Source organism: Lynx canadensis, chromosome F1, assembly GCF_007474595.2.
Source record: "Lynx canadensis isolate LIC74 chromosome F1, mLynCan4.pri.v2, whole genome shotgun sequence".
Taxonomy (NCBI): Eukaryota; Metazoa; Chordata; class Mammalia; order Carnivora; family Felidae; genus Lynx; species Lynx canadensis.
In genome coordinates, this window is record NC_044319.2 from 39,485,281 (window position 1) to 39,506,629 (window position 21,349).

At 55.0% G+C, this 21,349-nt stretch overlaps 2 protein-coding genes across 5 annotated transcripts in view; both read right to left on the reverse strand.

Moving 5' to 3' along the window:
* Positions 1-1,918: 1,918 nt before the first annotated feature.
* LOC115505703 lies at positions 1,919-12,477 on the reverse strand. Of its 2 annotated transcripts, none has more exons than XM_032591834.1 (4): positions 11,832-12,477; positions 9,718-9,962; positions 7,206-8,843; positions 1,919-2,680 (listed from the first exon to the last, which is right to left on the reverse strand). In XM_032591834.1, the coding sequence occupies exons 1-3, from the start codon at positions 12,452-12,454 to the stop codon at positions 8,638-8,640; spliced, it is 1,074 nt and encodes a 357-aa protein (XP_032447725.1). In that variant the 5' UTR covers positions 12,455-12,477; the 3' UTR covers positions 1,919-2,680; positions 7,206-8,637. The 2 variants fall into 2 exon arrangements, with proteins under 2 accessions (XP_032447725.1, XP_032447726.1); XM_032591835.1 differs by having other exon boundaries at positions 1,924-2,680; positions 7,206-8,552.
* Positions 11,021-21,349, reverse strand: part of KIF21B (kinesin family member 21B) — a 50,487-nt gene continuing 40,158 nt past the window's right edge. For 2 of the 3 annotated variants that reach the window (XM_030303441.1, XM_030303442.1), the window contains 6 exons: positions 20,288-20,468; positions 18,691-18,855; positions 18,238-18,355; positions 17,220-17,390; positions 16,478-16,677; positions 11,021-15,335 (listed from right to left, as the gene is read on the reverse strand). In XM_030303441.1, the coding sequence (XP_030159301.1) occupies positions 15,281-15,335; positions 16,478-16,677; positions 17,220-17,390; positions 18,238-18,355; positions 18,691-18,855; positions 20,288-20,468 (890 nt within the window). In that variant the 3' untranslated portion in view covers positions 11,021-15,280. The remainder of the gene's footprint in view (positions 15,336-16,477; positions 16,678-17,219; positions 17,391-18,237; positions 18,356-18,690; positions 18,856-20,287; positions 20,469-21,349) is intronic. The other variant, XR_003966091.1, reaches the window with a different exon arrangement.

A 21,349-nucleotide genomic window follows, 5' to 3' on the forward strand; every position in this document is an offset into this window, starting at 1 on the left:
GACGCTGCACAGTCAAAGCAGATCCCTGGGGAGACAGGAGGGTGCATAGGGGCATGTGGTGGGAGGGGCGAGCTCGGGGGCCACCTGCCCCTCGTGGGTGAACAGAGGTGGTGGGTGAACAGAGGTGGGTGAACGCGTGTGTCTTCTCACCCAGGAGTCAGAGCATCTGCGCTTGATGGCCTTTGAGATCTACGGGGCTCTCTTGGCTAAGGTCAAGAGGACAGTGCTTGTCTTCCCCTTGAAGCACCAGGTCCTCAACTTGATAGTCCTCCTTGTGCTCCACCTGGAGGATGCGAATGTCAACGTGGCTCAGGTGAGAGGGCCAGGCCACGGAGCCTGGTCTTCCATCCCCAGTTGTCACAGGAGGTAAATGCTAACAGGTGTTAGATGCTAAGGAAGGGGCTGTAGCAAGATTGGAAGGTGCTGCTGATGGAGTTGCTTTGTCTCTGACCTTGGAGAGTTGCAGTGAGAGGCCCGATGTGACCAGATGCTTGCGCCGGGGTTTTCTCCAGCTCCTGGCTGTCTCTAGCTGGCCCGCAGCACACAGTGGGATGTGAAATGGGTGTAAAGACGCCAGGGAGGAAAATCCTACCGTCAGGCACAGGGCCTCCCCCTGGTTCTCTGCCCTTGGCGTCAGCGGCCTTCCCTCCACGCTGTTCCCCGCACACTCCTTCGCGCTGAACTGAGAGGGGCTTCCCTGAGCAGAGAGGCTCCCGTGAGGTAGCATGGTGGGCGGGACAGAGCGAGCCCGGAGCTGGCCCGTGTTCTGGGGGGCCAGGGCTGTGGGCTGCCGCTGGGAAAGCTGCAAAGTGGCCGATGCGGTTGGTAACAGGACGCTGAGTTTCCAGATGGGGCTACTTTGCCAGGGCGAGGCCCCTGATGGACACATGTGACGAAGCTGCTGGAACCAGCGATGACGTTGGGATATTACCTTTGTGGGGTGGAGCCCCTCCCAGGGAACCCAGTTCTGACAGCACCCACCCTGATTCAGAGGAGCGACCACGCCAGTGGAGGGATCAACACTTGGGGAGATCTGTTTCAGAGAGACTATTTGGGGGGGGGGGTGGGAAGCCGTGTGGTGGGTGCATGAGGCTAGGAGGTGGACAGGTTCATTGTGCCGGCTCTCGGGGCAGCACCATAGCAACTGGGAGAATCATTGCAACCACATGTTGTGACCTGCTCATTAGTGGGAAACAGGTGTAAGCAAAGCCAAACTTTCTAGAAGACCCGGCCTTCCTCCTCACCCCTGGGTCCCTCTGGGTTCACTGGAGACTTCCATCCCTCCGGGGCTGGGCTCACTGCTGTTTGTCTCCCCTCTTTGTGTCCCTCCGTGTCCCCTCCCAGCCCCACCCCCGTAACTCCTCACGCGGCGCCTTCCTGTCCCTCCAGATCTGCCGGCCTGCCCTCTGCCACACGGCCACCATACTGGGCTGGTCGAGACTCAAAGAGATATTTGCCGAGAAAGACGTGTGGACTATCCTCAGAGCCCTGGTAAGGCGGCAGCTTACTCACCCTTCTGCGGCTGCGGGGTGGCCAGCGAGTCTGCGCTGTTCCCTGAGGCGTCTGGGATTTGCAGCAGCTGTAGTTCAACAACGAGATGCCCACGGAGCATCTAGTTGAGCCCAGCACCTAAACCTGGTTCCCGCCCTCCTCCCATTGCTCCTTATCGAAGTTGGGGAGCTAGGCACACCACTGGACGATTTCAGTGGTGAGGGCTAAAAGAGAGGAAGGTACTTCATAGTACAAAGGAGGGGTGCCCGGCCCAGTCTGGGAGTTGAAGGCTTCCTGGAGGAGGTGTCATCTGGGAAGAGGGGGAAATGGAAAGCAGGATCTCACTTAGGCAAAGAGAAGCAATCAGTAGTGCGGGCCAAAGTGCTGCCATACACAGGGATGTGGAGCAAAGCACTCACTCTGTTCCGGGGAGTTTGCATATGTCACCTTATATAATTTGATCCTGGGAAATAAGGTTAGAGGAGCCTGGTCTGCGGGGCGGCTATCAGGGACTTGGAATAATGAGAGCAGGGGCAGAAAACTCAAAGGCCTACAAGGCTGTGCAGGGAACATTAATGAGGGAAGCCGATTGGGTGGGCCTGGAGGAGAATCGAAGGTCCTGGGGTCCAGCAAAGGCAGTGCCTTGTAGAATGGTCAGACACCACACAGCCTTGTTCTAGTACGTACTCAGTAACGACTCCCTTGCTATCCTAAAACGAAGTTCATAGGTGATACCCTCTACCTGTATGGATTTCCAAAATCGATATAATGCCCTAACTCCAATGGAGAAAGTAATTTTAAATGAAATAATGTGTACGTATGGAACACAATATAACATAAATGATGTGACTACATGACATGATAGGATATAACATAACATAAGGTTGAGCAATGGAATGGAACATAAATAGTATATGTAAGTGTCTGGGCCTCACTCCCCCGGAAGACACGATGAAGAGTTGGCTCCTTGTCCCTCCGTGTGGAACCTCTGTGACTTGACCTATTACAAATGCAGAATGGTACCGGACCGTTGTGCTGGGGACTCAAATGCCATAAGAAGTGCTGTCGTTGGTGACATGACTTTCAAAGAGAGGGACAATGTTTGGTGAAGATCTACATGCAATGAAGTATAGTCTTTCTTTGCTTCATATTGTAGGTGCATCCCTGGGAAATCCGGTGTGTATCTGAACTGTGAAAAAAATATTGCGTTTATATAAAAGACAGGGTCGGGTTTTAGGCACAGATAATTAGAAACAGATCTTTGATACAAATATGCAGTGGGGAATTGGAAATTAGTGTACCCCCTTTCATCATTTTGACAACCAAAAACATCCAAGTTCTGAATTCCCCTGGGGACAGTACAGTCCCCATCTGAGAGGGTTGAGAACCAACTAATTGATTCTATGACATAGAGTGAGTTGAGTGTTGCTAGATTTTCCACTTTCTTAAGACAAGCAGAAAATCCTGACTTTAGGTGATGTTTACTACATTTTATTGGCAAATAATTTACAATGTTTAAAACATTGTGTGGAGCAAAAGAAAGAAAAAAATCTGCAAGCTGGATTTAGCTCATGAACTGGCAGTGTGTGGGCTTGGTATGGGAAGCAGGAAGCAGGAGTCGGGGCTGTACTGTGTAGTGAGGGTTTGGGCACAATAAGGAACAGGATTTGATGCTGTAGGCAATGGGGAGCCACTGAACTGCTCTAAGCAAGGGGATAACATGGTTAGATAGCTGCGTGTTTTAGACAGACCACCTGGTTGCAGATTGGAGGATAAGTTCACAAGGGACAGGATTGGGGTCTGTAGTTGAGAGGGTCCAGGGAGAGAAGATGAGGTCATGAAGACAAAGACATGGAGTGAGTGGCCGGTGCTGGAGAGCTATCTGATGTGGAGTGTGTGAAGGTAAAGGTCACCTCTTGGGTTTCTGACTCGAGCAGATGCTGGTGTCATGGACTGAGGTCAGGAATACAGAGGGAAGAGCAGGTGTGGAGGCGAAGATGAGTGGCTTGATTTGGCACGTGTTGAGTTTGTAGAGCTTGTGAGATCTATCCCACTGGAAGTAGATGCGCTCACTGAACCACGGAGGCTTGGAGGACAGAGCTGTGCTAAAGATACAGATTTGTGGACACTGAGCACACAGCTGAATTGTAGATGGGAGCTGCAACCACGAGCCTGGCTGCACCCATCTAGGGAAATAGCATAGAGGGAGAAGCATATGGTTCAATATTGGGATCCCAGGAAGCATCGATTCCAAGGATCCCATGCAGGAGACTAGGAAAGGAAACCAGGCTAGGAGAGGAGGGTGGTGGTCACTTAGGAAGGAGATAGTTTCAGGAAAAGCAGTGAGTGGTTAACAGTGTAGTGACAATAGCACAAGTCCAGGGAGATAAAGACTGGATGTGCCTGTTGGATTGGGACCATGGGAGCCAGACCTGGATCAGTGGGAGGGTAGACGGAGACCAGCACACAAAGAACCCAAGAGTTTCTCAGGGTAACTTCCAACCCGGGGAAGATGAGAAGTGGGTGGGGCTCCGCCCACACCACCTTGGACCAGAACAGGCCCTCTTCTGCTGGGTCGGAATATTAGGTTTCCAGTTAGGATTTTTATTTGAAGAAAAGTTTTTTTGTTTTTGTTTTTGTTTTTAAAGAATTTTTTTTTTCAACGTTTATTTATTTTTGGGACAGAGAGAGACAGAGCATGAACGGGGGAGGGGCAGAGAGAGAGGGAGACACAGAATCGGAAACAGGCTCCAGGCTCTGAGCCATCAGCCCAGAGCCCGACGCGGGGCTCGAACTCACGGACCGCGAGATCGTGACCTGAGCTGAAGTCGGACGCTTAACCGACTGCGCCACCCAGGCGCCCCTGTTTTTGTTTTTTTACCAAAAAAGTCCGACACACCATGGATAGAGCCTCCCATTTAAGAACTGGGGCTCCAGTGCAAAGGGGGAGGAGAAGAGTCGCTAGGAAGGACACACAGGGGATGGGGTTACCGTTGGTGGCCTTTGCAAAAGACAGGACACGTCCATCCCCCAGAACCTTCAAGGGAGAGAGTCTGGATGCAGGCAGAAGTAGGTGCATGCCTAGGCAGGGGAAGGTCTTAAAACACTTAATTATATGCGGCCCTGCTAGGCTGTGTTTAAACAGAAAGGTTTCTGTTACATGATTGTTTCTGTTGCAGCTTAACGTGGATGACGGTGAGATTGCAGATTTTAAGCCAAGCCGTAAATAAACAATATTGCAACAACTGAGTTCAATCCTCTATGGTTGGGAGTAGGAGAAAAAAAAAAATGCGCGAGCAAAAGACTGGGGTAAATCTATTCAGGTTTCACGCCTCCCACAGGGAAAGCGATCCCCATATCAATCCAGGAAGGCTTCATAGAGGAAACAAGACTTCAGGAGCTGGGGTGGGAGGGGACGGAGATGTAGAATTTTTTAAAATATAATTTATTTATGTTTTGAAAGTAATCTCTATACCCAATGGGAGGCTCAAACTCATGACCCCAAGATCAAGAGTTGCACGCTCTGAACCACCCAGGAACCGCTAGAATGCTTTGATGGGCTTTTGCACTGAGAAGATGTCTCCAGATTGTCAGGGCGGGGGAGGGGCAGGCAGAGGACCTGGCCATGAGTTCCTTACTTAACGCAGTTCCTGTTCTTACAGCTGAAGCAGGAGGGAAACAGAGCCCTCTGGTTTCTGAAGCAGTGCTTGGCTCTCTTCAAGAGCCCGCAGGCCCCCATTCGCCAGACAGCTGTACGATTTGCAGGTACCACTTTCCGTGTCCTTGTCCTAGTTCCTTCAACAGCCTGAGGACCTTTCCCAGTGGAACAGGCCAGGTCCTGGCAGGCCAGGCCAGGCCAGCAAAGCTCCCAAGGGGCGGGACGTCAGGGTGTGGGTGCTGCTCTGTTACAAAACTCAGAGACTGGTGAGGACTGCTTTGTGTCACCCCAAGGACAGGCGTCTTTAGTGCAGAGGGATACCCTCCCCCTGCCCCAGCTCAGTTCGCTGATGACAGAAGAAAGGGAAGTAATTTCTACTTGCGGAAAAAGTCCAGGCAAGGCCAGTTAGGGGGGAGGGAAATATAGACAAAAGGAAGTGTGTGTTTTGGGAAGGGACAAAAGAGCAGGTGCAGCCAGGGTCCTGTGGGTCTTTGTGGGGCCCCTGAGGTGCTGTGTGTGCCCCTGTAGGCCAGATCATCCAAACCCTGGATGCGGAAGAGGCCAATGAAATTGAGGAAGTATATACAGGTGAGTAGCAACCCGCTTGCTATTTCTTGCATCTTTTAAGGGTAGTGGTGTTGGTGGGGAAGTCTCAGAAATGAGGGAGAATGGGCAGATAGTTCATGAAAAGTATCACTGGAAAGAATGAAGAGGTAGGCTCATCTTTAAAAAAAATTTTAGATGCTTATTCATTTTTGAGAGAGAGAGAAGGAGACAGAGCCTGAGAGGGGGAGGGGCAGAGAGAGAGGGAGACACAGAATCCAAAGCAGGCTCCAGGCTCTGAGCTGTCAGCACAGAGCCCGATGTGGGGCTCGAACTCACGAACCCACAAACCATGAGATCATGACCTGAGCTGAAGCCAGACGCTTAACCAACTGAAACCACCCAGGCGCCCCTGAGGTAGGTTCATCTTAAAGGCGTTTAGCTTTGGGGCATTGGCCAGAGTCGTCCTCCTCTTCATGTCCACTCACTGACCTGCACCTGCATTGAACTCCAGGCCATTCATCAGCCAGGACAGTTCCTTGAACTCTTTCATTTCTCCTCCTCCTCCTCCTCCTTCTTCTTTTTCTTCTTCTTCTTCTTCTTCTTCTTCTTCTTCTTCTTCTTCTTCTTCGTGTTTATTTATTTTGAGAGAGAGAGACAGGCAAGCAGGGCGGAAGGGCAGAGAGAGGGGGAGAGAGAGAATCCCAAGCAGGCTCCACGCTGTCAGTGCAGAACCTAACTCGGGGCCCGATCATGACCTGAACTGAAATCAAGAGCTGGACGCTTGACCGACTGAGCCACCCAGGCGCCCCAGTTCCTTCAACTCTTGATAAAAAGGGCCATCACTGGATGATGATGATTTTCTCACTTGGGGGACGTAGTGGTTTCCAGCCCCTCCCTTGTGGAGCCCCCAGGACCACTCCAGTTATGGTCCACGTATTCTCCACCCATCCCTCTGAGACACGACCCCTCCCCCCCACCCCCACCTCATGCTCTTCTCTTTTCCTCTCAAGTCCCATATCTCATCCACCGCTGGGTTCCCTGGTACTGCCCGAAGTCCTTTGAAGTCAGAGGACTTCACTCAGAGGTACTCTCTGGAAAAGAGGACAGCACAGCTGGGCAGGAGGGGGTGGCGGAGGGGGCCAAATAGGTTGGTTGTGGATGCAGGACAAGAAGCTGTCAGCTCCCTGAGCCCGGGGCAGGCATGGCATCCTGCTTGTGACTGAGCAGTGTGGACTCCCTCCCAGCGGGAATTCTTCTCGGATTTTAAAAGCTGCCGGTTCCCATCCCCCTGTGCTGCCCCTCTCTGCACGACCGTCCTGGTGAGCCCACCGGCCAGGCCCAGACCTTGTGTCCAGCCCCACGGCATTACTTTTTCCAAGCACCTTCGCGGTCTCCGTGTTACAGCCCTAAAGTACATGCGGGAAGACCCCGACTCCATGGTCAGCTGCCTCGCCGCTCAGACCCTCTACATCCTGGAAGCCAAGGAGAAGCTGCTGGTCAACCCCCCTACCTCTTGCTTCTGCAGCAGGAGGCCAGGAAAGACCTACTCCTGAGCCTGCGTCCTTGGGTCCTGGCCAGGGCGATGGAGACTGTGACAACGGTGACAGTGGGGCCAGGCTTCTGAGCCCTGTCCTAGAAGTGGGTATGTGTCCCTACAGGACCTCTGTAATAAAAGGAAGACGCATGAATTTCTGTGGAGTGTTTCCTGGCCTTTCCAGTTGGTTCTCTGGGGCAGAGCCCTTCATTGTGAGCTGTCTCCTCTGCCTGAACACCTGGTGCAGGCTGGCCTCTCCCAGCCCCACCCCTCCTGCCCCTCTCCCACGTAGCCCGGCGATCGGAGGCCGGAGCGTGGGACGTTCCTGTAACATCAGCCTGAACTACAAAGTGGGAGGAAAGTGATACTGGGACACGTGAGGTATTCTAGGCTCCGGTTGCACCGGGCAGGGTCCCCGGCGGCAGGCCACAGGGTCCACTCTGGCAGGTTTAAGCAGGGCAGTGATTTATTAAAGGGCATTAGTCAGCTCATAAAATATCCCCGGAGATCAGAGAGTTTGGAGACTACCCATCAGGAACAGGGCGGCTCTATAAAAACTCCAGTGGGGCTGCCCCCTTGCGCAGCCCAAACCACAGCCCAGGTGACAACACTCAGGACCGGCTCTCAGAAGCTCCGCCACCATTTGTGCAAAGAGCCGGATGTTTCCTCCTCCCGCTCCCAGGGCTGAACTGGGTGAGCTCGATCTCCCGGGGCTCCTGTTAGAGTCCGTCTTAACCCAGCGCCGTCTCACAGTCCCTGGAGTTTATCTTTAGGTTTACACAGGGTCATTGGATGCTCCCATGCCACCTCCAACCCCCCATTGCCCACTCCCACCTCTGAGCCAGGTGTCACCTGTTGCGCCTGACCTTCAGTCAGCCGGGTCCCAAAGCTCTGGGCACAAGGACAGTAGTAACCCAATGTCCTAAAATGTGGGCTCCCCCTTGGCCATACCTGCTCTGACTCGAAAGGAGCTCGGGCCACAGTGAAGCAGATTCCTAGGCTCTCGTCCTGCAGTGCTCAGCTACTGTCACCTGCATCCAAGCCCCCAGGAACATGTGGCATTCTGCCCTCGTTCACCCTCTCCACCCCGACGGGCCTCCTTCTCGGTGGTGGCCATGCTCCTCGTAGCATTCTCTCAGCCCCGGTGCAGCCGCTGGAGTCACTTGGGTCTGCTTGCAAACAAACCTCAGAGGGAGGCAGCATTAAAGCCCACACAAAGGTCTGCGTTGGCCGGAGGGCTCTTCTCACCTACTACCCTTGGCCTGGTCTCTGGTTCTCACATCAGCAGCCGCCGGCTGATGCTGGGGGCCTTATCAGCTGCACCTTTTATAGACAGAGGTGAGCAGAGAATAGCACAAGACAGTGGTACACTCACGTTCCCTTCCCTGACCTCCGAAGCACAATCGGGTCAAGTGTGTCTGTACGGGACCCACTTCAGGGACTGTTCTGATGCCCCCCCTCCCCAAGTCACCCCCTCACGTTGGTCAAGCCAAGTTAACGGGCATGATGGGAAGAGACCACATGGGGGACGTAATGGAAGTCCATCAGGCCATCTCTGTCCTGGTAGGATTGGGGCCAACTCTGTTGGCTTCTCTGGGCCTCCGTCCCTCTCATCTGTAAATCGAGAGCGTTGGAAAAAACCCTCTTTGATGATGCCACCAGGCCTGACAATGGATGGCTCCTATCAAATTCTGAGAAGTGCTATTACATCCTAAATAGTATTTCTCTGCTTCACACTCTCCTTTCCAAATTTTCTATAATAAGCAGATATTACTGGTACAGTTTGACGGGGGAGGGAACCAAATCCCACATTAAAAGAATAAAAGAACAATGTCCCTTCACCTGGTGTTCCTGCCTCCCTACCCTTAAGTGCTTTGGCATCTTCAAGACACAGGGTGACCTGAGTTTGAAAAAACCACCTTTGGAGGCAAAGCCTCTGCAGGGTGAGGGGAGCGGCACAGTCACAAGGTAGAACCAGTTGGAGTCTGTTCCAGGGCCCTGCTCCTGACAAGTTCAGCAGCTCCTGGGCCTCCATTTTCTGGTTTCACCCACACCCCCCAGGCTTGCAGGTGGCCACACCCAATCGTCACCTCCCACAGTCAACAGTGGGCTCTGTCCCATAGGGTGGGATCTTCTGTAAAAGAAGGGCCTGTGGCGAGCAAGGGTGGGACAAGACCAGGTGGGAGGGTGGGGCAGGGAGGGTGGCATGGGGAAGGCTTGGTCAGCCGGCCAAAAACAACCAACCTTAGAAGCTACCCTTGCTTCCCAGGGTGGCCAGGCTCCTGTGCCTTCTGGACGGCCTTGGGAAATCAGGGCAACTCTGCCCACCTGGGTCCCCCTCTGTGGTTTGAGGTCCCCTTTTGCTTGCCAAGACCCTTCTGAGGACCAGGAGCCTCTTGGGTGGATCTCCCCCCCCCACCCCCCCTCAGGGAGCCTCCCACCTCCAACCCACGATAACTTCTGCCTCCCACGGACCCACAGAACTCACCGGCTGGATCACCTGTCAACAGCCATAGGTCTAGATAAGCAGCACGGACTGTGTAGGTTGACAGGACAAACTCGGTTTTATATTCGGAAAACACAGCAGAGAGAGACCCTATTGTCTTCACAGTGCAAGACTCAGAAAGTAAAGCTTTCAGAATAGTCTTGGCTGGTGATGAAGATGCAGATCGTCCCCCAGAGGCCACCATGCCCAGGGGATGGGCCAGAATCTCCAGGAGTTGGTGGCATGATCTGTGGTTATCGAAAGGGAAGGTGACCGCTAAGCAAAGGAAAACTTTGGGGAAGGTATTTCATGACACTCCATAACTCAGCGCTCCCAAATATGCCACTTCTGCCCTTCCTTCGTTCACTGGCTCACCCACTCGTCCAAGGCCTGTTTGGCATCTGTCGCCGCGAGGCACTGACAGGGAATATGGAAGTAACCAGAATAAAATCATTAGCCTCAAACAGAAAAGAGGGTGAGTTTTATGGTGTGGGAGTTATATCTCAATAAAACTTGCATTAAAAATATTTTCTTGAGAACTGAGCCTGGCAAACTGGATAATTGCACACAGAGCGAACATAGGGCCACCGGTGCCATATAATTTTAGTGAGTGAAGCGCAATCTAAAATTATATGGGGGCCCTGGGCTCCTGAAAATCAGTGGTAACGGGCGAATACATGGAGTTATAAGCACGCGAGTATCTCGGGTGCACAGCAGCGACCCTGCATCTCCCGGGGGGAAGAGCCCATCACAGGTTTGCTTGGCATCTTCTCACACTTCTTTTTATGTTGAAAATAATGAGGCTAATAGGCAGAGGCAGGATTTTAGGGCCTTAGGAAAAAAAGGGAATATTAGTTTTTAAAAATTGAAAAGCACTGATCTAGAAACAAAAATCAAGACAACTGTGGAGCTGTTTTCTTATACGAGCTTTGAATATTTGTCTTCCCTTCGTAAGTGGCAAGGGAAGGAAAGATGTCTTGTATGTGTCACGCACGGCAGCCTCCAGGCTCTAGGAAAGGCACTCAATGCGTGCCTGAAAGGAAAACGGGTGCTGTGGTCGCTAAGGTCTGGGTTCCAATCCTGGCGCTGTCTTTCCTAGCTCAGATCCTGGACAAGTCACTTCCTCTCGGAGACTTTCCCATTTCGGAAAATGAGAACACTACCTGTCACCCAGGGGAGCAAAGATCTAAGGAAAAATGCCCGAAATAGTGCCTGGAGTACAGCGGGTGCTCATTAAATGCTGGTGCCCCCTTTGCAGCTAATGTACCCATCCCGGGAGACAACATACGGAGTCTGCAGGCGAGGCAACACTCTCAACACCGTTTTTTAATTAAGCCCCACACTCACAGCCCAGGAATTCTCACCCAGAGGCCTGCCCCACCTGCCTAGCACCAACCTCCCACCCCAGAGAAGGGCCACCAGCTAAAAGCGGGCAGTTCTCGGGGGCCACATCACGACAGATGATGGTCATTTGGGTTTTATTGAGGACAACTTCTTTGAACACACACATCCAGTCTGGGAACAGAAATGTACAGCATGAGGCTTAAATAACTTTCATACACTATGTACAGTCGTCGGCAGAGGTACAAAACATATATACATCTTGTGCTAGCCACATAGCGAGGAGGGCCGGAGCCAAATGAAACCCTGCAGCCTGGGCAGGGGGTGATCACTAGAAAAGAGCTGGTGGGCAGGGCAGGGCCCTGATTCACTTCAGGGGTCTTCTCTGACCCTTGGCTCTTCTTGGAGTCGTTCCCACTTCCCTGCAAAGCTCTCGGGACAAGGGTTCAAAAAATTGGACTGGGGTACGGTAAGGGTTGGGAGCTCATCTGAGTGCCGGGGATGGGTAGGGGGTGGGGGATAGAACAAAGATGCCACAGAAAACAGAACTTTCCTTGTAGACTCTGTCCTCGCACATAAGAGGGCAGTGAGGGATCTGGGAGCCAGGAGAGGAAGGCCAGGCCCAGGGAGGCCTGTGGGGCCAGTGGCCAAGCCCTGGCTCCTGAGGCTGGGCCAGGAGGCTGTGCTAAGCTAAGAGAGCAGTAAGCAGTTTCCTGTTTGGGATGGCAAGCGGACAGATGCCACAGATTTGGGCCACTTGGCGGGAAGAGACTCACCGCTCTTGCAGGGCAGGCCCTGTCCACACAAACACGATGGTGAACACATCGGGCACAGGCAGGCGCTGAAGAGGCCAGGGGCTGTGCCTGCACCCAGCCCAGGCTGCGTCCGAGGATGACGCCAAGAGTCGGCATTGTCCGCGTGATGGAAGAGAGCAGGGCGTTTCTGACTTCACAGCAGCGGCCTGCCTGCGTCTCCACCACACTGGGTGGCGTGAGAAAGTCCCAGCAACAGTCTTCCCTACGGTGGTTTTGTGCTTTAAAGCTGCCCTCTGCCCAAGCGACACCGCCCCAGGCGGGCAGCAGGGCCAGACAACCAAGGGTTGTCCTCGGTTGATGCTGTCGTGATGGTGGGTGGGCACGGAGACCACTCCCAGATCCACACGTGTCCCCTCCCAAGGGGCTGAAGGTGGCGCCGTGACCACGTCAAAGGCGTGGGTGTGCCTTTCCTCTTCCTTGGCAATCTCCAAGGGCAGCTGCAGGGGCTCCCCTGGGGAATTCTGGCTGTCGTGGACGAATCGGCCACTCAGACGAAAGCAAACACCGAACTGGTTAATACTGAGAACAGAGCCCGGCGCAGGACTGTGCGGAGAAGGCCCACAGGCGGTCAGCTTCAAAAGCATTCGAGGGGGCTCGGCCTAGATGACAGGCACTGTGGCTCTGGGCTCCTTAGGCTCACTAGGGCTGGCACCCAGTCCGGGCTCAGACGTTTAAAGATCTGGGGCGTGGGGTCGAGTGAGGGAGCTACGCATTCTGATGTGGCTGGGCTGGCGTTGGCCCAGACTCAGGGCTGCAGATGGGCAAAGAAAAGTAAGAAGCAGTACGATGAGCCCAGAGTCAGGACAAGCCATGGGCCGAGGCCTGGTCTGAGTGAGGGCAGGCCCCTCCAGACACAGACATACCCAGTCTACCTTTGGACAGAACCAAGCTGGGGTGAGCCTCCCGGACTCGGGTCTGCCCAGGCCACCTGCCCCAAGCCTTGCTATTGTGCTCAAATCACAACCATTTTGTGCTTCCAACCTTTAGGATGTTGGGGGCCTGCCCCCTAACTATGTACCTTGGACATCCCTGAAGGAGTAGGCAGAGACTCCAATGCTCTTGGAGCACAGCTTTTGGAAGGGCTCAGGGCTCCCGGGGGACTTCAAGTTTCGAATCAGTGATACTCGCCAGGACAGCAGAGCCAGCCCACCATGAGGTAGCTGAGCCATCAGAAACAGCAGGAAACGGGCAACGACGCTGAGCACCTCTCGCAGGCCGTAAGGTCGTATCTGGCGCAAGAACGGGCCTTGCAGCTACAGTACAGTCGCCCCAGGCTGGGGCCTCCCTGGCCCATGGGGACAGTGCAGTCTTTTGTGTTTCTACAGTTTGTAAACAGTCATGCAGACAGACTCTTTCTTACAGGTTGCAAGGTTGAAGCTTTCTGATCGGGTGGAGAGAGGGTTGGGGAGGGGGAGAGGTGCTTACTTCCAAGTGGCTGAGGGAGCTGCCGGGCACCCCTGTGACGACTGGAGGAGGAGGGATTTCCGGCCATTGAAGACAGACTGTCCCCGGCTCCTCCGGGAGGCCAGTACTCAAGGGTATGTGCTTCAGCTGACCCAGACTCCACCAGCGTGTCCAGCAGGGGCCACTAACAGCAGGACAGCCTTCTTAGTCCTGGGGGCAGCTCTGAACAGGGTAGAGGCTGGGCTGGGGACTCAGGCCCCCGCAGGTGTTTTTCCCTTTCACAGCTAAGACCGCCTCCTCTGCCCAGTGTGCCGGCACACTCCCATGCCGGGGACCACACAGAGAGGGCTCCGATCCCCTGGGCAAATAGGGAGAGGCACAGAGGACCAACACAGAGCTACCTCTGGAAAGTCTAAAAGTCACTGCATATCTCAGAACAGAGTTGGGGCTCCTGGCCCCCTCACTGAGGACAGGAAGCACAAGACCAGTTAAGCATTGGAAAAAAACACTGTGGACGGGTTGGGGCCCAGGAATGGAGGGATGTCCTGCGACTCCTTCCAAGGCCCAGTCCTGTAAATTCAGAACTGCCCCAACAGGGGGCGCGGGAACACGGATTTAACCACATCCTTGGAGCCTTGACTCCACAGCCCCAAGGCAAAAAGAAACTAGGAATTCCCCTCTTTGCTGCTAATCTAAAGGGGAGGACCTCTTGCCCCATGCCAGCTTTAAGGCTTGAAAATGTCTCTCTTGAATAACCAGAGAGAAAGAGGCTGGAAGGACTTCCTGCCCAGTCGGGGTGAAAATACAGGTGAGCTGGGGAAGGGGCTGGGCCATCCTCACCATCCAAGCCACTTCCTGGTAGACACAATCCTCTGAGCTGCTTCCTACGTGGCCCACACGGGACATTGGGAACGGGGGACCCCTGGCCCTGGGCTGTAGGGTGGAGCTCCCCCGCCTTTGGGGGGCAGCGGGCATGAGACCCCGCGAGTGAAAAGACACATGTGGTGCCGCGGGCATGGCTGGTGTAAGGCTGCCCAGCATGGGTGCCAGGCCCCGGGGTGGAGGAAGGCACTGAAGCATCAGGCGGCCTAGAGGTCAGGGGTGCACTAGAATGGTCCCTGGGGGCAATGTTGGGGACAGGCCCGAGCTGCAAAGCAAACAGAGGAGGTGGTCCTGGAGGGGCTGGTAGGGCGGATTCCCTTTGGGAGTCCCGACCCCCAAGAGCAGAGGGAAAGAACATGTGGGGAGAAACTTCAAGTCAGTTTCCAGGAGGCAACAGCAAAAAATAAAAATAAAAATAAAATAAATTAAATAGCTGAAGTATTTCTGACTATCTCCCCAAAGGAATTTTTTCTAGCAGCTCTAACCTTGGCCCCATCGGAAAGGGACCCCAAGGAATTGCTGGGGTCATCTGGGAATGGCTGTTGGTGGCCAAGGGGCTAAGGGTCAGCCGCAGGGCCCAGCTGCCTCCACCTGGTTTCCATGGTTACCTGAGGACTATCATTTTGGGCTCAGAGGCAGGTGCGGTGGCTCCAGAGGCTGCATTAGGGGAGGTAGGGGGAGGCCTGTTCATCGGAGGGGGCGCAGCAGGGGCTGGAGACGCTTCACCTCCCCTACGGGGCCCCACCACTGGGCCAGAGGCTTGAGGAAGGGCATGGCCAGCTCAGCAGGAGAAAATGTGGCCAGAGGGAGGGCAAGGGGAGCCTGAGGGGCTGCAGGGAGAGAAATGAGAGGGAAAATGCCCTTTGGCTTCACAGCTTAAATTCCCCCCCAACCTCCCTCTCTCCCCAAGAGGCAGGGGCTGGGGGAATAGTATCCCATAGGAAGGTCAAGGGAGGGGAAGGATAACAGGAGAGGGGCAACACCCGATGCCCACACCCTCTGTCCCTAGGGCAGTTGGCCCCGTCAGGCCACAGCTTCCCTTCTGTGCTGTCCAGGCTGCCGGGGGCCGAGGGTCTGGGGGCCATCCTCTGAAAGACAGCCAGGGTGAGGACTGTTGTGTGCTCCTAGGGTGGGCCACCGGGTAACCGCCGAACACTCCAGAACTTCACCGTCAGGTCACTGGGGTGGAGGACAGAGAGGGACTGGTCAGCGATCGAAGGGGGCCTGGCTGGCTACCCCCAAAGCAAAGGAAGAGCCAGATTCCCCAAACTCCCCAAATGTGGCTGGGGCCAAAGGGCAAGCATTGCTTAGGATGAGGGCGGACTGCAGGGGTGGAGGGGTGGCTGCTGGGCAGAGGGAGAGGGCCTGTGCTCTCAACGTCCCCAACAGAATTCTCATCATGGGTTTTCGTTGGTGTTGTGTTGTTTTGTTTTGTCCAGGCCTGGCTGCTCCCCCCTCTGCCTGCTGCCACCTGGCACCCCTCTCCTGGGGGTCTGTCCCACTGGTCATGCTCGGAAGAGGAGGGTGGGAGGAAGAGGGGCAGGCAGGGCATTCACTCCAGGCCAGGCAGGGCGTGAAGGGAGAGTAGGGAGGAGGAGTAAAATAATCTCATACCGTTGAGAAGCAGCTCAGACCGAAGTGGAGAAAGAGAGGGAAAAGGAAAGAGGGGGGAATGAGAGAGGAGACGGGAGGGGAGTGTCAAGGCAGGGTGGTGGCTCGGCCCTTTATGGCCAGGACCCGGCGAGGAAGGCAGGGGGTGAGTCCGGGGACGTAATTCCACACCTTTACCCGGCAGTCACTGTTGGGGGAGAGAGGCAGAGAGGCAGAGAGGAGAGGCAAGAGGACATGGGGAGGGAAAGAGGGGAGAGAAGGGACACGGTCGGACGAGAAGGAAAAAGAAGAGACCCCTCTGAGGAGCTCCCCTGTGGGACAGAGGGCCTGGCCATCCCCTGGATGGGGACCAGAGCTGGGGCGGGAGAGAGGCGAGTCCAGGGGGTGGCAGGCCTGCTCTGTGGTCTGAGATTCGTGGATGGGGGAGGGGGGGGTGTAAAGACAGCAGGGTGGGGGCTGCTCTGTGAGGGGCAGGAAAGGCTTGCAGATAAGGGGGTGAGTCCTGACCTGGGGCCCAGCACCTTCCTGCTCCCCTGCCCCCGCTAGGCACTCTTTGAAGGCCAGCACAGGCTAGCAGGTGCTGTGGGGTCTGCTCCACGAACCGAGCCTGTTAGGATAGCTGCAGGGGGGCCCGAGGCTCCCCAGCCTGCCCTGCCCACACCGGGGACCGGGGTGGGGAACAAAAGCAGACCTCTCTGCCCAGCACCCACCTGGAAGCAGTGAAGATGTGCTTGGCATTGGTGCAGATGGCGTTGATGGGGCTGTCGTGACCCCTGATCTCTCCGATGGGCGTGAAGTTATCCACGTTCCAGACCTTGATGACGCCCGCGCGGCAGGCGCTCAGCAGCATGGGGCGGCCCGGGACAAAGGCCAGGGCACACACCCAGTCCTTGTGTGCATTGGGGATTTGCTGCGGAAGGAACAGCGCCAGTGAGGGCTGGGGCCAGTGCTGAGTGGGCAGAAGCCAGCAGAGGACCCTGTGCCACGAAGGACAGCTACCAGGATCCCCTCTGCCTCTGAGGTCCCCAGGTAGGCATCACTGGTCCAGGAGGCAGGCCAGGCGGGCCCATGGTAGGGATTGCAGGGGCCCAGAGATGGGTCCTTTGGTGCTCCCCCATCCCGGGACAAACCCAAGATCCTGCACTGGTGGAGAACTCTTCAGCCCTCCCAGGGTTAAATGCTCAGGAAAGGGAACATGGTGACTCAGCTTTAGAGTCAAACCTAGTGGCTGAGAGCAGCCCCCTTTCCTGAAAGCCGCTGCGTAATGGGGAAAAGGGGGGGGGGGGGCGGTGCTGCAGGGAGGCAGGGGAGTGGACACAAAGGGGAAGAGGGTGGACAACAGGAAAGCTGAGGAGGCTCTGGCCCAACACCCTGGGTCCCCAAGGCCCTGCCTGGACTGGGGAACAGCCCCACCCTAGCCCCCCCCCCCCCCTTCCCTTCCACCCTCCATACCTGGATGAGCTCCTGCTGTTCCAGATCCCATTTCTTGATGCCATTATCCCGGGAGCCACTGAAGAGGATGTCTCCCTGGATGGCAAGACACTCGATGCCATCATAGTGCGGGGGCTCAAAGTTGTGGGTGGGGCCAATGGTGCCGGTCACACACTCGCCCAACTCGAACATCTGCAGGAGGAGAGGCTGGTAGGGAGGGCCCAAGGGAGTAGAGACCGAGGGAGGAGGGCCAGGGCCAGGGCCACCCCCCTGCTATCACACAGCACTGTGGTCCCCAGGAGCCCACAGACCCAGTTTGCCCGGCCCAGGGCAGTAGCCACTGTCCTGGGGGAGAGAGGTGTCCCCAGCAGGAAAGGGGTCCCGGAGGAACACTGCTTCTTCCAAGGACGGAGGCCTCTGAAGGCTCGGGTCTTGACCCTTCCTAAGGGGACTGGAGCAAGGGGTAGGGGGAGACTGGCTGAAATTAACACAGCTCAACATGCAGCCGATCTGGAGAAAGGTGGGTTTGGGGTGTGAACCTCCTTTTAAATTCCTTTTATTTTGTAATAAATATTACTTGTACTTTAAATAGAAACATTCATCATAGCACCGACCACCCTCTGCTTCTCTACTGCTTTCCAGTTTCTGACCGTGTACATATAGCTTTCAGTGATGCAATCGGGGAGCAAACGGAATTAGTGTTGTTTTGCATCCTTTGTGTTTTGTTCTCATTTTATCATTTCAGTAGGTGCGCTGCAGCCCATTCAGCAGGTTTTCCCTAATTTATGTGACTGCTATTCGACCCTTGGACATTTAGTGGTTTTAAATTCTTCACCATTTACAAAATATCGCTGCCATCTACTTTCTGCACACACCTGCTTGCTTCTTTGGGGTGATTTCTTCAGCATAAATCCCCAGAAGTCTCATTATATTTCATGAGTATTCCCAAAGCGATGGGGTGGGGGGAGCAGACAGAAGAAACGCAGAGAATGCCCCCCACCCCCTGCCCCAGGCCGCAGAGGGAGGTCTTCTTAGGTACCTTAACGTAGTGGTCCTTGGAGCCCGTCACCACCAGGTCGTGCTGGCTGGCGGTCTGGGTGACCGTCAGGCACATCACAGGGCCAATGTGGCCAGTCAGCTTGCCAACGGGCTGGAACCTGCGGGTGGGGAGAGGCCCGCCGGTGGGGGGAGATAGATCAGAGGGAACCCTGGGTTGTGGTGGCCGGGTCCATCCTGGAATGAATAGATCTGGCCAGGGCACTCTCCCTCCCTCAAAACAAGATGAACAATCTAGACATAAGCTGTCCTGGGTCCCAGGGATCTTGGGGAACACGGGACCTGCATCTCAGAGCAGGGACACAAGGCCGACAGCACGGGGAAGCAGAGGATCCCCGGGTCCTGACAGCCCTGGAGTGTGGCACCCAGAGCCGCGATCAGCGTACCCACCTCCGCCACGCCAAGCCCCCTGCTGCCCCCCACGCATCTCCCTGACCTGCTGAGCTCCCAGATGCGGACGGCATTGCCCGAGGCAGCATACAGCATGGTGCCTGAAGGGCTGAGGGCGATCTGGTTGATCTGATGCTCCCCCTGAGCGCTGGTGATAGCACGGGTGGATGCGGCAGCACAGGCGTCGCCTGAGGTCACCTGGCCCGAGGACCTGCCACAAGCAAGGAAAGCAAGGTCAGAGATCAAAGCGGTCCATCCATACAGGCAGGAAACTGAGCAAACCTCACTCAGACCAGGCCTGATAACCCAGTTCTTCCAAGAAGTCTTCCCTGACCGACGGAGAGGAGCCAAGCTCCTCTTAGAAGTTTCTAGTCTGGCGTGGGGGAGACCAATGGTGATAGTGCCACTCCCCACCCAGCAGAAAAAGACGGTAAGACTCAGTCAGGGGACTGGGTTTGAACCGGGGTCTGGTGGAAAACGCTTAATCTTTCTGAGTCTCAGTTTCCTCCTCTTTAAATTTTTTTTTTTTCTTTTTTCAACGTTTTTTATTTTTATTTTGGGGACAGAGAGAGACAGAGCATGAACGGGGGAGGGGCAGAGAGAGAGGGAGACACAGAATCGGAAACAGGCTCCAGGCTCTGAGCCATCAGCCCAGAGCCCGACGCGGGGCTCGAACTCGCGGACCGCGAGATCGTGACCTGGCTGAAGTCGGACGCTTAACCGACTGCGCCACCCAGGCGCCCCAGTTTCCTCCTCTTTAAAAAGAGGTGATAATACGCATTCTATTTCCTGCGCTTCTTTGGTTTTTTAAAAAGACTACTCTTAGAGAAATTACAGGATCACAGCAAAATTGAGGGGAAGGTTTCCCATATCCCCTGCCCCCACGCATGCACAGCCCTCCCCCCCTTACCGACATCCCCACCAGAAGGGTGTGTTTGCTACAACCGACGGACCCAAATGGACACATCATAATCCCCCACCGTCCACAGCTGACCTGAGGGCTCACTCATGGTGTGAGGTTTGGACAAATGTGTAATGACCCGTATCCACCATTATAGTCTCACACAGCAGAGTTTCACTGCCCTAAAAATCCTCTGTGTTTACTCTTTTGAAAGGATCAAGTTAAATCACAGATGACAGCTTATAACGTAAACACAAGGGTGAGCAAGACTTCTGTTAGGAAACAATTTCACTTTGCTGGAGCCCTTGTCTCACTTCTGTCTCCCGCACGTCTGTCCACCTGAGACCGTCAGGGTCGGGGATCAGGACCAGCTCTGGCGGCTCATTTAGGCAGCTAGGTGGCCAGCGCGGCTTTGGAGTCTGCTGCCGTCTGCTGGGGCCACCCTGATTCCCGGCTCCCCTTTCAGACTCACAGGGGGCCTCCCAGCACACCCCAGGGCCAGGGCCCGGGAGGCTGAGATGAAGCGAGGGGGCCAAACAGTGCAAAGGCTCATTCAAGTTGCTGCCCTGGACGCTGTCCCCTAGCCCAGGGATCTCACTTTGTCCCCCAGATTCAGGTCAAATCCATGTGACTATAAGGGCCTCCGTGTCCAAGTAGCTGGACTGGGCTATACTGAGTAGGTCACCAGGGCTGAGTGCTGGCACCCAGCCCACCACCACGAGCCAACTGGGGGAGTACCTACGTGAGGGTCCGAATGCACTTGGCGGAGTCCCGGATGTCCCACACCTTGATGTAGGAGGTAGACACGGAGAACACAAGCCCGGAATGGCTGCAGTACTTGATAGACACCACGTTGTTGGGGTGGCCCTTTAGCGCCGCGATCTCCTGGCCCGTGACCAAGTTCCACATCTTACAGCTGCGGTCTGGAAGGGACAGGGAGAGAGGCGGGGGGGAGGGCAGATGTCCGTTAGCAGGGGCCGGTCATGCACGCTCCCCCTGCACGGGGGTTGTGGAGGATGGGGGAGACGGTCCACAGACATCCAGAGGGAGGAGCCCTAGGTCTAAGGAAGAGAAAGATGGGCTCGTGCATGCTCACGTGGTGTGTGTGCGCCCAGAAAAACCCCGGCGAGAAGTCCGTTAGAACTTTAGGCCAGGGTTTCTCAAGCAAACTCTATACAAAGACCAGAGTTCTGTGTGTGTGGCCAAGGTGCCCTGGGCTAAAATAAAATTCTTAAGCTTTTGGTGTCTATTCCTACAATGGCTAATAGCTGACACGATCAATGAACAAACGGCGAGCAAATCTTACGGAGAAAACTTGGAATCAACAGATCACACCTGGATTGACAACTCGGCCCCTTCTCGCCGTGCAAATATATATGTATATGACTGTCTTTCTATTGACAGGTCTACTGCAGAACTGTTCTTTCTGCTGGTAAGACTTTTCTGATTTTGTTGCTGTGATTAAGTAATCGTGACTGTGTGAGGTCCCACTGCCAAGATCATAGGGATTTCTTAGATGAAAGTGCTGGGGTAGATGTCAGGGGGTAGTAGGGTTGGGGGACTGGGATGAGGAGACAGGGTGGGGCACCTGAGAAGCTTCCTGGAATTTCTGAGGAAGCTTCGGAAGGAAATGCTGGATGGAGCCACTAGGATGAGCTATGAGGGGAGACTTGGTCAGGGGCACCCAAGCCAGGGATCCTTGAGCCAAGGCAAGAGCCATGAGACAAGGTAGCAAGCAAGCTGACCCCACGTCCTCAACTCCTGGGGGCTCTGTGTTTTCATCTTTACAGCCCGCTCTGGCAAA